Source organism: Carcharhinus amblyrhynchos, chromosome 15, assembly GCF_965287045.1.
Source record: "Carcharhinus amblyrhynchos chromosome 15, sCarAmb.v2.hapA, whole genome shotgun sequence".
NCBI lineage: Eukaryota > Metazoa > Chordata > Chondrichthyes > Carcharhiniformes > Carcharhinidae > Carcharhinus > Carcharhinus amblyrhynchos.
Genome location: NC_137338.1, coordinates 29,673,950 through 29,686,806, shown reverse-complemented (window position 1 = coordinate 29,686,806; position 12,857 = coordinate 29,673,950). Strand labels below are relative to the sequence as shown.

The 12,857-nt window shown below is 39.6% G+C and overlaps 1 protein-coding gene across 3 annotated transcripts in view; it reads left to right on the top strand.

Moving 5' to 3' along the window:
* get1 (guided entry of tail-anchored proteins factor 1) overlaps positions 1-11,432 on the top strand; it is a 34,998-nt gene extending 23,566 nt beyond the window's left edge. For all 3 annotated transcript variants that reach the window (XM_080203708.1, XM_080203710.1, XM_080203709.1), the window contains exons 2-5: positions 1,269-1,434; positions 2,881-2,948; positions 4,411-4,525; positions 7,845-11,432. In XM_080203708.1, the coding sequence (XP_080059834.1) occupies positions 1,269-1,434; positions 2,881-2,948; positions 4,411-4,525; positions 7,845-7,918 (423 nt within the window). In that variant the 3' untranslated portion in view covers positions 7,919-11,432. The remainder of the gene's footprint in view (positions 1-1,268; positions 1,435-2,880; positions 2,949-4,410; positions 4,526-7,844) is intronic.
* The last annotated feature ends 1,425 nt before the right edge of the window (positions 11,433-12,857 follow it).

Below are 12,857 nucleotides of genomic sequence, written 5' to 3'. Positions count from 1 at the left end.
TCATTTAACCGTGGTTTGGGTATGGGAGGTTTCAAGTTGTTAAAATATATAGATGGACTTTTCACGGTTCTGATCACCACAATATAGGAAGGATGTGAGTGCTCCCAGAGTGGGTACAGAGGAAATGTGCAAGGATGTTGCCAGAAGTGGAAAAGTTTGACTATGAGGAAGGATTGGATAAATTAGTGCTATTTTCTTTGAAACAGAGGAGACCAAGGGGTGATTAAAGTGAGAGGTCTACACAGAGTGGATAGGAGGGAGCTATTTCCCTTGGCATGCAGGTAATTAACTGATGGGAATAGATTTAAAGTAACTAGTAGAAAGATTAGAGGAGAACTGTGTTTTTTTTTGTCCCTCCAGAAGGTAGTGTTGGGCCTGGAACTCCTTGCCTGAAAGGGTGGTAGAGGCTGAAATCCTAATCTCATTTAAAATAAAACATTTTGGTGTTCGCTTATCATAACCTACAGTGGTGCAGGCCATGCAGCCAAAAGCGCTTTTTCAGGCCAAACAGCCGTCAGTACTGCAAGTTTCTATAATTCTAGGATTCAAATAATTAGGCCAGAATTTCCCAGTCACACCAGTTGGCAGTGGAGGGCCAGAAAATTTAAAAAACAGCCATTGACTTTGGCTGAGAATTTCCAGTAATGCCATTGCTGGGATTGGAAAATCCTGACCGTTGGTACAGGTTGGTTAAATCCAGGGGAGCAGAAGCACTGAAGCTGTGGTCTTCTTGGTAAGCTTCATCTTGTTTTCCAATATGTTCCCATGGTATCAAACCAAAATGCTGAAAACATTGGTAGGTCTGGCATTTTCTGTTTTTATTTCAGATTCCAGCATCCGCAGTTGTTGTTTGATACTTCCATGGTGTTTGGTCTATGGTGTTTTGTCCTGATATCCTATGTACAATATATATTACACATGATCTCCATTGCACATTATCCTGTTTAATGGAACTTGAAATGCATCACTTGCTGTCCTCATTAGAATATGGCCATTCAAATATAAATAATCCCCATATTATTTCAGGTCTGAATTAGTAGCAATTTACTTATCAACAACCAGTCAACAGATCGGTTTATGCTTGGGTCCCAACAAGTGGAACTAGACAAGAGAGGAGCAACTCTCCTCGGGATTTTACTGTCATCTTACTTTACATGTTGATGGGACTTGTGCAAAGAACACTTAATCAAATGCACAGAGATTATGAGTGGCACATTACTATGCTTTGAAAATGATGCTGCCTAATGGGTGCTTGTTTTTTTTCCCAGATCGCCAAACTTCTGCAGAAGGATGGAGAAACTGAGCTCCAAATGAGAATTGAAATTGGAAATATGAAGCAGGAGTTAGCAATGATCAGCATGATGGATGAATTTGCTCGGTACGCACGGCTGGAGCGCAAGATCAACAAAATGACCGATAAACTGAAAACTCACGGTACATACAAGCTTGTTTCTGTTTTAGTAAGACTGCAGCAGGCAAAAGCAAAAAACTGACAATCACTCAGTTGCTTTTCCTTTTGAGTTATGGGGAATCAGAAAGATGTGCTCTCTTTTGCCTCCCCTTGCCCTCTCCCCTGTTTTTTTGACATCATTAACTCCCTCAGAGATGCAGCTCTTTGATGCTCTATTAAAATGCTCATTTATTCATCTGGGAACCATAAAGTTTGATACCAGATGACTGTGAAAGATATCTTATGGAATCTAATCCATTTTCTAATCCACTGTACACACTTGCCAACTTCCAAGAAGTCCCTATATATAATGATCAGGAACATTTCCAACAGTACCCATTTCTCCCAATTGCCCCCAATCCAGCTTCAATTAATTGTATAACCTATCCTGTTGCCCTTGCTGAGCTCAATTAACTCAGGTAGGTCACATCCCTGTTTTTGCCTTGCAATTTTGCTATCTAGCTATTCATTTTTTTTTACCTTTACAAAAACAAAATGAGTTATTCTGAACAAAAGCAAATCTGAAATAAGAATAGAAAATGTTTGCAATTCTCAACAGGTCTATCAATATCAGTGTAGAGAAAAATGGAGTTTGGGGTTTTTATCAAAAGTCCATTATACTTACCACTGTGACCCATTCCAAAAGGCAGCATAATATCCTGCCTAAAAAGCTTGAGGAACAGCACCTCTCCAATTGTTTCCAGTTCTGTAGTAAGTGAAGAGTACCGTTCTCCAACAAGATTTAATAATCTGTGTCAGGGAGGAGAAAAAACCAGGTTGGTTATTTGTTGCCGATCACCATAGCCAGTGACGACTTATACCTGAACGTTTAATGAAACCAGACCTATGCTTGATTGATATTTACAGACATTTCAGTGACCAATTTCTTTCCCCTTTTGCTCTCGTGTTTTCTTGTCTTTGCTACTCTCATTGAGTATCTTGTGTTGTTGTTTGAGTTTTTCTAATTAACAAAAATTCAGAAACTCATCGCAGCATTGAATCTTGCAGCACCAAAGGATGCATTTGTCCCAAATATACTTTTTAAGAGCTATCTAATTAATTCCACCCTTTTACCATAACACTGCAATTTTTTCCTTTTCTTGTATTCATCCAATTCCGTTCAGAAAGTTACTATTGAGTCTGCTCCCACCAGCCTTTCAAGCAGTGCATCTCATTCAAAAGTAATCCCAACTATGAGGGAGTAGCTGATTCTGATTAAGCAGCTGAGGCAATAAAATTAAATGCAACAAAGGAGAATGCCTTTTTCCATGAACAGGAACTCAATGACCTTCATTTTTTTTTCTTTGTTCTTGTAAAATGATGGCTTCTGGTTTGCACTAATTAGAACCTCGCTAGCATGAAATAAAATTAGATTATCTTCTGTCAATTGCCTGATGAGCTATACTGAGTAGAATGCCTTCTTTTTACAGTTAAAACAAGGACAGCACAGTTGGCGAAGATCAAGTGGGTGGTGAATATTGTATTTTATATTGTTCAGGTAAGTGCATTTCTCAAAAAAAAATACACGTGGAATTTTGGATATTTTTAACGTCACATCACTATCAGTTGGATCTTGTTGTATAGAAAATAGTTGCCCCAAGTTGCTGCACTTCAAAGTAATTATTGGAGATATTTTTGGAAATATCTAAATTTGAGCTTGTGAAATTTTCCTCACTTGAGGAATGCTATTTGAGAGATTAATCTTTATTTGTTATCATGTCATCATTGAGCTCTCCTAAATGCAGGGTTCTATGTATATCCTTATCTTAGCAATGTACTTGAATCCCAAATGTTACTAAAAGCCTAGCTGTACCAATATGATACTTGCTTCTTACATTAGCCATCCGCACTTTCTTTGAGAATGTCAGGATGTACAGCTTTGGTTTGCAATCTGGAATCTAGACTTCAGTCATGCAGACTGCCCAATCTCATTGTACAAAGGATATATACTTCTGGGGAAGAGAGAGTATCTTCACGTCATTCAAATTCAGACTATAGCCCAGCAAAAACAGGCTGAGTTAATATTACAAGATATTGAAATAGAAGGATTGAATCAATCTTTGGTTTATTCACAGAAGCCAAAGAAGGAAATTGGTGCAATCCTCAGGGCAAGACAATTGGGAAATGGGAGGAATTTCCTAGTTGTACTCAGAAGCTGAAATGAGAATTAAGGCAAAATTAGAGTTGGAAGGTAATGCAACAGTTGTAATATCTTCTAACTCAGTAAATGAAGGAATCCAGATTATGCCCTTTTGCAGATGGGAAGTTGGAAGACAAACATATTGATGTGTTGAAAGCCTTACACATTGCATACATTTTTGGCAAGGACCCCATTAATACCCCCACCCCCTTTAAATTCAGTAGCACCATCATTGTCACAAAGCAACATAATCTGATTAGAATCACAGGCGACACAGCATTATTTCATGGCTGATTGGCTACAGGTAAAGCTATACGATAGTTTGGTGAGAGAGGTCTTTGATTCTGACTATTGAAAAATGCTTGAGTTTGAGGAGGAAGCATGCAAATGACATTATTCTTTGCTGAAATTCCCATTGTGTAAATCATGGAATCATACTCGTGTGTCTGCACTGACACGTGAGAAACACCTGACCTCCCGCCTAATCCCATTTATCAGCCCTTGGCCCTTGTTATGTCACAGAGAACCATAGTGATGCTTCAATCCTGAGACAGGAAGGTGAAAAACATGGTAGTTAGCCGCCAGGCTTATCCTAAGTTTCTAGGAAACTTCAAATTAATCTCACAGGAAACCTGAGCGAAAAATGACCTGAGTGTTTTCCCAGACTTCCAACAAGCAGACAAGCTGCAAACAACCCTGGATCCAAGCAGCATCGTTACGCTATAATAAAATCAAGCAATGAATAGAGCGGATTCTAGAGTGCAGGAATTATGGGTCCTGTAGCAACCATTATTCAAACAATTGTATTCTTTTGTTTCAGGCAGTTTTAATGATTTCCTTGATACTGAAGTATTATTCAGAGCCTGTTGCTGTGCTCCCACGAAAATGGATGGCACCTTTGGAGCGGATGGTAGCTTTCCCAACTGGAGTAGAAGGTGCAGTATGATTAAGAAGAGTTTCATTTAAATTGTTCATTTTTTTAAAAAAAACTTGTGTCTTTTATTTATTTTCTTTTTCTTTCCCATGACTAACTTGTCCATTCACACAGCAGCCCTTGGCATCTCACCGAAATGACTTTTCCAAATATCAGTGCAAATTATTGAAGATTAGCAACTTGGTAGGGACAACTGAGCTTGTCATTATTCTACTTGTTGTGCGCTCATTATCTGGTAAATAAGAGCTCTCTGGCTCTCTGGTTTGAAGACTTGTAATCATTGGGATAAGCTTTATAGATATGAAACACCTGATTGACAAAATCCATTGTAGCAAGGTCAGTAGAAATTCAGCAACAACAGTCAAATTCTGGTGATGACCAACAGAGATGTGGGGTGAATGTGAAATTTGTAGGAACATTGGAGCAGGAGTACACCAGTCAGCCCCTTTAGCCAGCTCTGCCATTTAACTAAATCATGACTGATCTTCTACCTCATTGCCATCTTTCCACAGTGTACCTGTATCCTTTGGTGTCATTGGTATCTGGAAATCTGTCGATCTCTGCTCTGAGCAGACTCAATGACTGAGTATCCATTGCCTTCTGGGATAGAGAATTCTAAAGATTCACCATTGTCTGACTAAAGAAATTCCTACTCATCTCAGTCTTAAAGGGCCTGCCTCTTATTCTGAGGTTCTGTTCCCTGATTCTGGATCCCCTAATTAGAGGAATCATCTTTCCTGCACCTACCCTGTAAAGCCCTGTAAGAATTTTATATGCTTCAATGAGATTACTTTGCATTCTTCTTATCATTGGCAAATACAGGTCCAATCTTCATGATCTTTCTTCCTAGGACAACCCCACTAATCCCGGGATTAATCTGGTGAACCTACGTTGCGCACTCTGTATAGCCAGTATATCCATTCATAAGTAAGGAGACCAGAATTGTCCACACTACTCCAAGTGCTGTCTCACCAACTGACTACACAATTGCAGTAGTACTCCTGTACTCAGATCACCTTGCAATAAATACCATTTTCCTTCCTACTTGCTTGTTAGCTTTCATCTGACTTATAACCAAGAACACTTTGAACATCAACATTTTCTAATTTCTTCCTGCTTATGAAATACTCTGTATTTGCTTTTCCTACCAACATAGATAACTTCAAATTTTCCACATTATATTTCATCTGCCATGCTCTTACCCATTAAACTAGTGTGCCCAACTCTCCTTGAAAACTCTGCATCCTCCTCACAATGGTCACATCTTCAAATTGTTGATATAGATTGTGGGACACCAGCATTGATCCTTGCAGTATCCCACAAGGCCCAGCTTTGCAACCCGAGAATGATCTGTTTATCCTAACTCTGTTATCTGTGCATTAGCAGAGAAGCAGTGATGTAATGGTATTGTCACTGGACTAGCAATCTAGAAACCCAGGATAATGCTTAAGGATTTCAAAATTAAGCCATTGCCAATTGTCGTTAAGGCCCATCTGAGTGTTTAATGGCCTTTAGAAGGGACCTGTGCTATTTAGTCTACACGTAAATTGAAGTTCCCCATGATTTCTGTACATGCAAGCACCTCTAATTTCCGGATTTAACCAATGCCCTAGATTTCTACTGTTATTTAGTGGCCTACAAACAACTCCTACCAAAGTTTCCTGCCCCTTGCTGTTTTTTAGCTTCACCCAAACTGATTCTACATCTTGGTCTCTGGTCTAAGATTCCCTCTCCATAATGTACCATCATTTATTAAAGGTGAGATCCTACTGCCTTTTACTTTTTGCCCATCCTTCCTAAATGCTGAATACCCTTTAAATTTCAGTTCCCAACCCTGGCTGCACACCTCCATTATGACAATTAAATCACACCTATTTTCATTGATTTGTGCTGTCCATTCATTTATCTTGTTGCAAATGCTGTGCGCATTCTAGCGGACTGCCTTTAGTTTTCTTATTTTTACAATTTGTAGCCTCATCTGCTTGTGCACTCTTATGTTTATCTCTGTTGTTCTTTCCTGACACACTGAGAACCATTTCCCTCATTCCTATCCTGTTTTCTTATCTACTCCCCTCTCTTTAGTCTTATCATATCTCCCCTCATCCCACTTCTTGAATTTAAATTTCTCTCCACTGCCCTGGTTATAGACTCGTCGGAACACTGACCCCAGCACAGAGTTGAAGACCATCCAAACAGTGCAACTCCCACTTTCCTCAACACTACCAGTGCACCAGGAATCACAATATGTTTCTCCCACACCAATTTCAACTGTCTAATCTTATTTTCCATGTGCCAATCTCCTTGTCACTCAGGTAATATTCCAGAAATTATTACCTTTGAGGTTCAGATTTTTACTTTAGTCCCTAGCTGCTCATACTGTCTAAGCAGATCCTCCTCCTTTAGTCCTACCTATGTTGTTGGTACTAATGTGGGCCATGACCACTAGATCCTTCCCTTCCTGATGCAAGTTCCTCTCTAGCCCACAGTCAGTGCCCTTTAACCTTGGCACTGGGAAGGCAACACAGCCATCTGCACTCACTGCTGACTGCAGAGAACAGCATTTATTGCCTTGATTATACTGTCTTCTATCACGACCACATTCTGTTTTGCTCTCCCCTTTTGAATGGTATCCTCCACCATGGCCAGTTAACTCATCCACCTTCTTCTCATTCACACAGGTAGCAAGCCCCTTTTGCTTGTTGGCAAAGTCAAGGATTGTGCCTTCCAATTACTACATGTTGGTTCTCCTTAACCTGCCTGATTCAGTCACATGTTCCTGTACCTGACTACAAATTCTGCATAACCTGAGGGGACTGATAGCCTTCTGGAACAAAGTGTCCAGGCAACTTTCCCCCTTCCTTTAATTGAGCAAAATTCCAGAATATGTAACTTTCCCATCTATCCTTGTTTCTCCATTATTTAACTCTGTCCTGTCGCTTTATGCCTTCCATGTTTCCAGCATCAAAGAAACTATTCTATGAGTATTTGATCCTTTGTGTACGCACAAGAACCTTCAGAGTCATCTGAGTAAATATATAATCAACTCATGTTGGAGCAGTTGATTGATTAGCTGCATGTTGCTGAGAATCAATATGTCATCTATTTCTTTACTGAGGTAGAAGGGAAAGATGACCAAGGAGATTTGAGTTTTCCCAGCTAACTTTGTGTTGTATGGATGCTTTCCCACTGGTTTTCAGATTGTAGCACAGATCCTGCTTCACGTTTCAGTGATCACAAATGTAAACTGACGCAGTCTTCGTTATAAATGCAAAGGACTCTATATTAAGATGCACATCTAACTTGCTTGTTTTTCTTTACAGGTGGAGTTGGAATTACCTGCTGGCTCCTGGTCTGCAATAAAGTTGTGGCTGTAGCATTACAACCATTTGGTTGAAATGTGACCCTGGGAATTCCATTAACCTGTATTTGATTTATTACTTTGAATTGGGGATTCAGTTTTTTTTTTAATGGTTTTCTTTGTGATTTCTAAATTGCTTGCAAAGCCATTTTGTAAAGAAATTGTTTTTAAACTGCACCAAATTAAATGGAGATGGTGAAGAGGAGCCCAGTTATTAAATATTGTGAAGTATGTATTTTTGGAGACCAGTGGTAATAGAATTGGAAGATTTTAGTTGTTCTGAAATTAGAAGAAGGTCTTTGAGGATAGTTGTGAATGACAATCTCTGAACTTTTTTTTTGTGTGCCTAAAAGAGCACGAGTCATAAGTTGCGATGCCAAACTACGTTTAGTAGTGGTCTGTTTGAGCCAGTTCAAGAGAGTTGCATTATATTCATTTGATCATTGGTTCACGTCTCGTAGCAATTTTTTTCAAATGGTGACTCTGCATTGCAGTTTTAAATATAAAACACAATGCCCAGTGTTGGCAGGAGATTAAGTAATTCAAATAAGGACTTGAACAGAACTTGAATGATATATTAAGCACGCATCATTAGCAAAGCTTGAATCTTGTCATTAGCTATCTTGGTTGTTAAAAACAATGAGGTCATTAAAAACTTGTCGCAGGAGTGGAGAAGTTTGGTGTGTTTCGCATCCTGAAAGTTGTCAAGTGCTCTAGGTGAAAATGTGAGGGGATATTGGGTGAGAATCTGATGAAGCAGAAGGGAGTTAGGAATAGATTTCATGATAAAAATAGCTCACTGAAAATCACTATCTTAGTATAAGCATGAAAGCAGCTCATTAGGTGTTCATGTCGCTAATGTTCCTGGAATCCTATCTCGAGGCAAAATGTTATGTCTGACAGAGGAAAGTGGATAATTGAAGGGAAATATCTAAACTACAGGAAGCCTAGCAGCAAGCGGCTGCACATAGCAAATCCTACACAAATGTCACTTGACTAGATGTTTTTGAAAACCTAAAACAATGGGGTGTGGCACAGTGGTCAGCACTGCTGCCTCACAGCGCCAGGGACTCGGGTTCAATTCCAGCCTTGGGTGACTGTCCATGTGGAGTTTGCATGTTCTTCCCGTGTCTGCATGGGTTTCCTCCAGGTGCTCCGGTTTCCTCCCACTGTCCAAAGACATTCAGGTTAGGCTGGCTACACTAAAATTGCCCTTTACTGTCTTAAGATTCGGGGGGATTAGTAGGGTAAATATGTGAATTATGGAATAGATTCTGGGTGGAATACTCCATCAGAGAGTCAGTGCAGACCTGATGGGCTGAATTAACTGTTTCTGCACTGTAGGGTTTCTGTGAATAACAGAGAAACTGATAAGTGAGGGATCTTCCAGCAAGAGTTTTCACTTTAGGGACAATGTAGGTAACCTTGCAAGAAAATTATTGATTCAACTGAGTTAATTTTGGGTTCCTTTGTTTAAGAAAAATCTTTGCTCCAATTGGTAGTTGCCGATGGGCAGATGTGTTATTTTTCAGAAATTTGAGAGTGGGGGTTTGCTATCTACTCCAGACAGATTAGTGGCAACCGTAGAGAGTTGCAAAGCTGTAGTTCAGTACGGGGGTGGGGGGGTGAAATTTGCTGTCCCAGTCTGAGTGAATTTGGAGACTTCTTGCTCCTTAATACTGTTGTAATTTTGTTGCTAAGTGCTGTGTGGTCAGAGGCTCAGGAATGACTTTTTGCTTTCATTACTCCCTTCAGTTGAACTGGATCCCAGGTCTCTATTTGCAGTTCCCCAGAATAACTTATACCGAGATCATGCACTAATTACAAATAGCATAGAGAAAAGTGATTACACCTATGCACGGAAGAGCTAAGTGCCATAGATGGAACTAGTACTGCTGTGGCAGTCTCTAGATGATGAAATGGTCATTTTGTGTAGCCTTAATTGCAGTTGTTCGCAAGATGCCTGTAGGGTATGAGATTTAAGAAATCTGGAGTTCACACAATGATATTTTCTATTGGGTGTGACTTGTCTTTTGACACAAGTACATCCCCTGGTTTCATAGTCATATGCCATAGGAGGAGATCATGTGGCCCATTAAGTGCATGCTGCTCTTCCTAGAGCACTGTAATTAGCCCCATTCCCCAGCTCTATCCCTGTAGCCTGCAAGTTTATTTGTCTCACGTAACTGTCCAATTTTCTTTTGAATTAACCATCTCTGCTTCTACCGCCCTCTTGGCAGCAAGTTCCAGGCCATTACCACTGTTTTTTTTTAAAATTAGTTCTGCATATTTTCCCTGAATCTCTTGCCCAATACCATAAATCCATATCTGGTACTATCAGCTAATGGGAATAGATTTTATTATTCTAAATATCAAGCTTTTTTTTTTGTTCTTGAAGCTACTACTAACCTGAGAATAAACAAGGTCTAAAGGATATGTTGATGTAAATGTTTGTTAGTTTTTAACATTCTTCTAGCATGTAAGAAGCAATCCCTGAATTGATTTCTAATTGCCTTCATTTTTCTAACATGAAAATATCTTGCCTGTTCTGAATAATAGTGTTTATTTCAATGTTTGGAGTTGAACACAGTGCCCATTAATATATTTTTTTTCTGTCTGCACCAGTATTTGTTAACATTGCAGTTCTTTGGGAAAAAAAGAGACTGTTTATATATTGTTGCTCAGCTGGCACGTGCCATTATTTTGTATTTTCTTGCCAGAGCCATTTTCTCCCCTCTTGAAGTCAACTTCACAATGAGCTACATTTCGCATAGGCAGTGGGTTGCCTTAGGTATCTTACCCAGTTGCCCATTCCCTATCTATGATCTTCACAGTACAGCGGCTACAAGAGAATGTCCTTTAGTGTATGTTTAGTGTTTTGTTCTATAGAAGTGATGAAGTGTAGGACTTCTCTTTCAGTGGTACAGCGCATTGAAGCTGCAGTATGTAATGCCTCAGATAGGGACACCAGTTTAATCCCCCTCCCAATTTACTGCAGTCTTGATCTTGCTACGGTTCACAGGGCAAAATTGAAAGCAAAGATACTTTTCCATACCTTCCCCAGCAACACTTGTTATGTGCAAGTCAGTGAGTAGTAAGGTCAGAAGAACATCATTAATGTAAAACAAATTAAGTTTTATAACTTAACAGCATGGTAGCACAGTGGTAGCACTGCTGCTTCAGTGTCAGGGACCCGGATTCGATTCCCAGCTTGGGTCACTGTGTGTAGTTTACATGTTCTCCCCTGTACTTTGGTTTCCTCCCACATTCTGAAAGATGTGCTGGTTAGGTGCATTGACCTGAGCAGGTGCCGGACTGTGGCGACTAGAGGAATTTCACATTAACTTCATTGCAGTGTTAATGTAAGCCTTACTTGTGACTAAAACAAAATAAATTTAGTTGGGAGACAAAATGGTTATATGAAGATGACTGCACCATACACTTAGCAGAGGTCATGAAAGTAAATCTATCTCAGCCTTTTGCATTAATAGTTGTATTGTACCTAATTAGTTGTAATACCTGTCAATAAACATTGGTTGCTGCTTAATTATGTTGGGGTTTTTGAATTTTTTTATTATGTCTACAGTGAGCATACAGCAGTGACATTGGTTTTCTTATTGATCTATAACTCAAAGGAGAAAATTAAAACAACTTCTATGTCCCACCTGGCACCACATTAGTTTTAAAAATCTCACACTTTTGTTCAGCAAGTATCTTCTCAGATGGAATTCTGTAACAATGGCCTTTGCAAATAAGGAGTTTTCATTGAATTAGTATGCTGTGAAAACTAAACATGAAGATTGATGCTTGAATTGTGGAAGTAGCCACTCTATTCCCATTGATCATATTGTCCCCCTGTGTAATGCAGTTCCTATTGTACATGGGTGAATTCTGTGCAAGATATTCTGTACCACTCACCATGTACCACTCAAGATGTTTCTTGCACTTATCAATCTATAGTTGTGCTTCGAATATAGTATTCCTTTGCAGTTATCTCGCTGCAATTTCAATTTGAGATGAGGTGGCCTTGAACTGTCATGATGCCCAGGCATATCAAATTCAGCAAGAGATGAAAGCAACAGCAGTGGAGATGCGGGTTGACTGTTTCTATGATCTCAGTGGACTAGTATCCAACAGATCGAGCCTCATTTCTTTCAGGTGGGTTAAAGGCTTCATGTTGGGAAACTGAACAGCTGCTTTGTCTCCTTTCTGTTCTAGATTACCTTTTCCTTGACACGAGCAATTGGCAAATCTTTTCACAAGCTGTCATTGCTCTGATTGTTCATTCTGCCTACCAAAACATAGTGGCAAGGATGTGAAGTAAACAATGGATGCTGATGAAGTTGTTATTTGACACTTTGTTTTTGATCATTTAGAGCGACCATTATATTGTGTGTAATTACTGAATACAGACTGTTGTGATTGATGGAAGCTGAAGTTTTGGACCATAAGACCTAGGAGCAGAAGTAGGCCATTTGGCACATCAAGTCTGCCCTGCCATTCAATGAGATCATGACTGATCTGATCTGATGATCCTCAACTCCACTTTTCCTGTTTTATCCCCAGAACCTTTGATTTCCTTACTGATTAAAAATCTATTTCAGCACTGAACATTCTTAACGACCCAGCCTCTATAGCCCTCAGCAGTAAAGATTTCCACAGACTCACTAGCTTCTGAGAGAAATAATTCCTCCTCATCTTTGCCTTGAGTGGGTGACCCCTTATTCTGAGATTATACCGTCTGATCTTAGGTTCTCGTTTAAGGGGAAAACAACCTTTCAGCATCTACCCTGTCAAGCCCCCCTGAGAATTGTATACATTTTTATAAGGTCGCCTCTGAGTACAAGCTCAACCTTGTAAGAGAGGGGAGCTTGTGAACCTTTTCTGGACTGCTTGCAATACCAGTATATCTTTTAAAAAATGGAACCAAAACTTTGCCATATTTCAGGTGTGATGTAACTAGTATAGTTTTAAC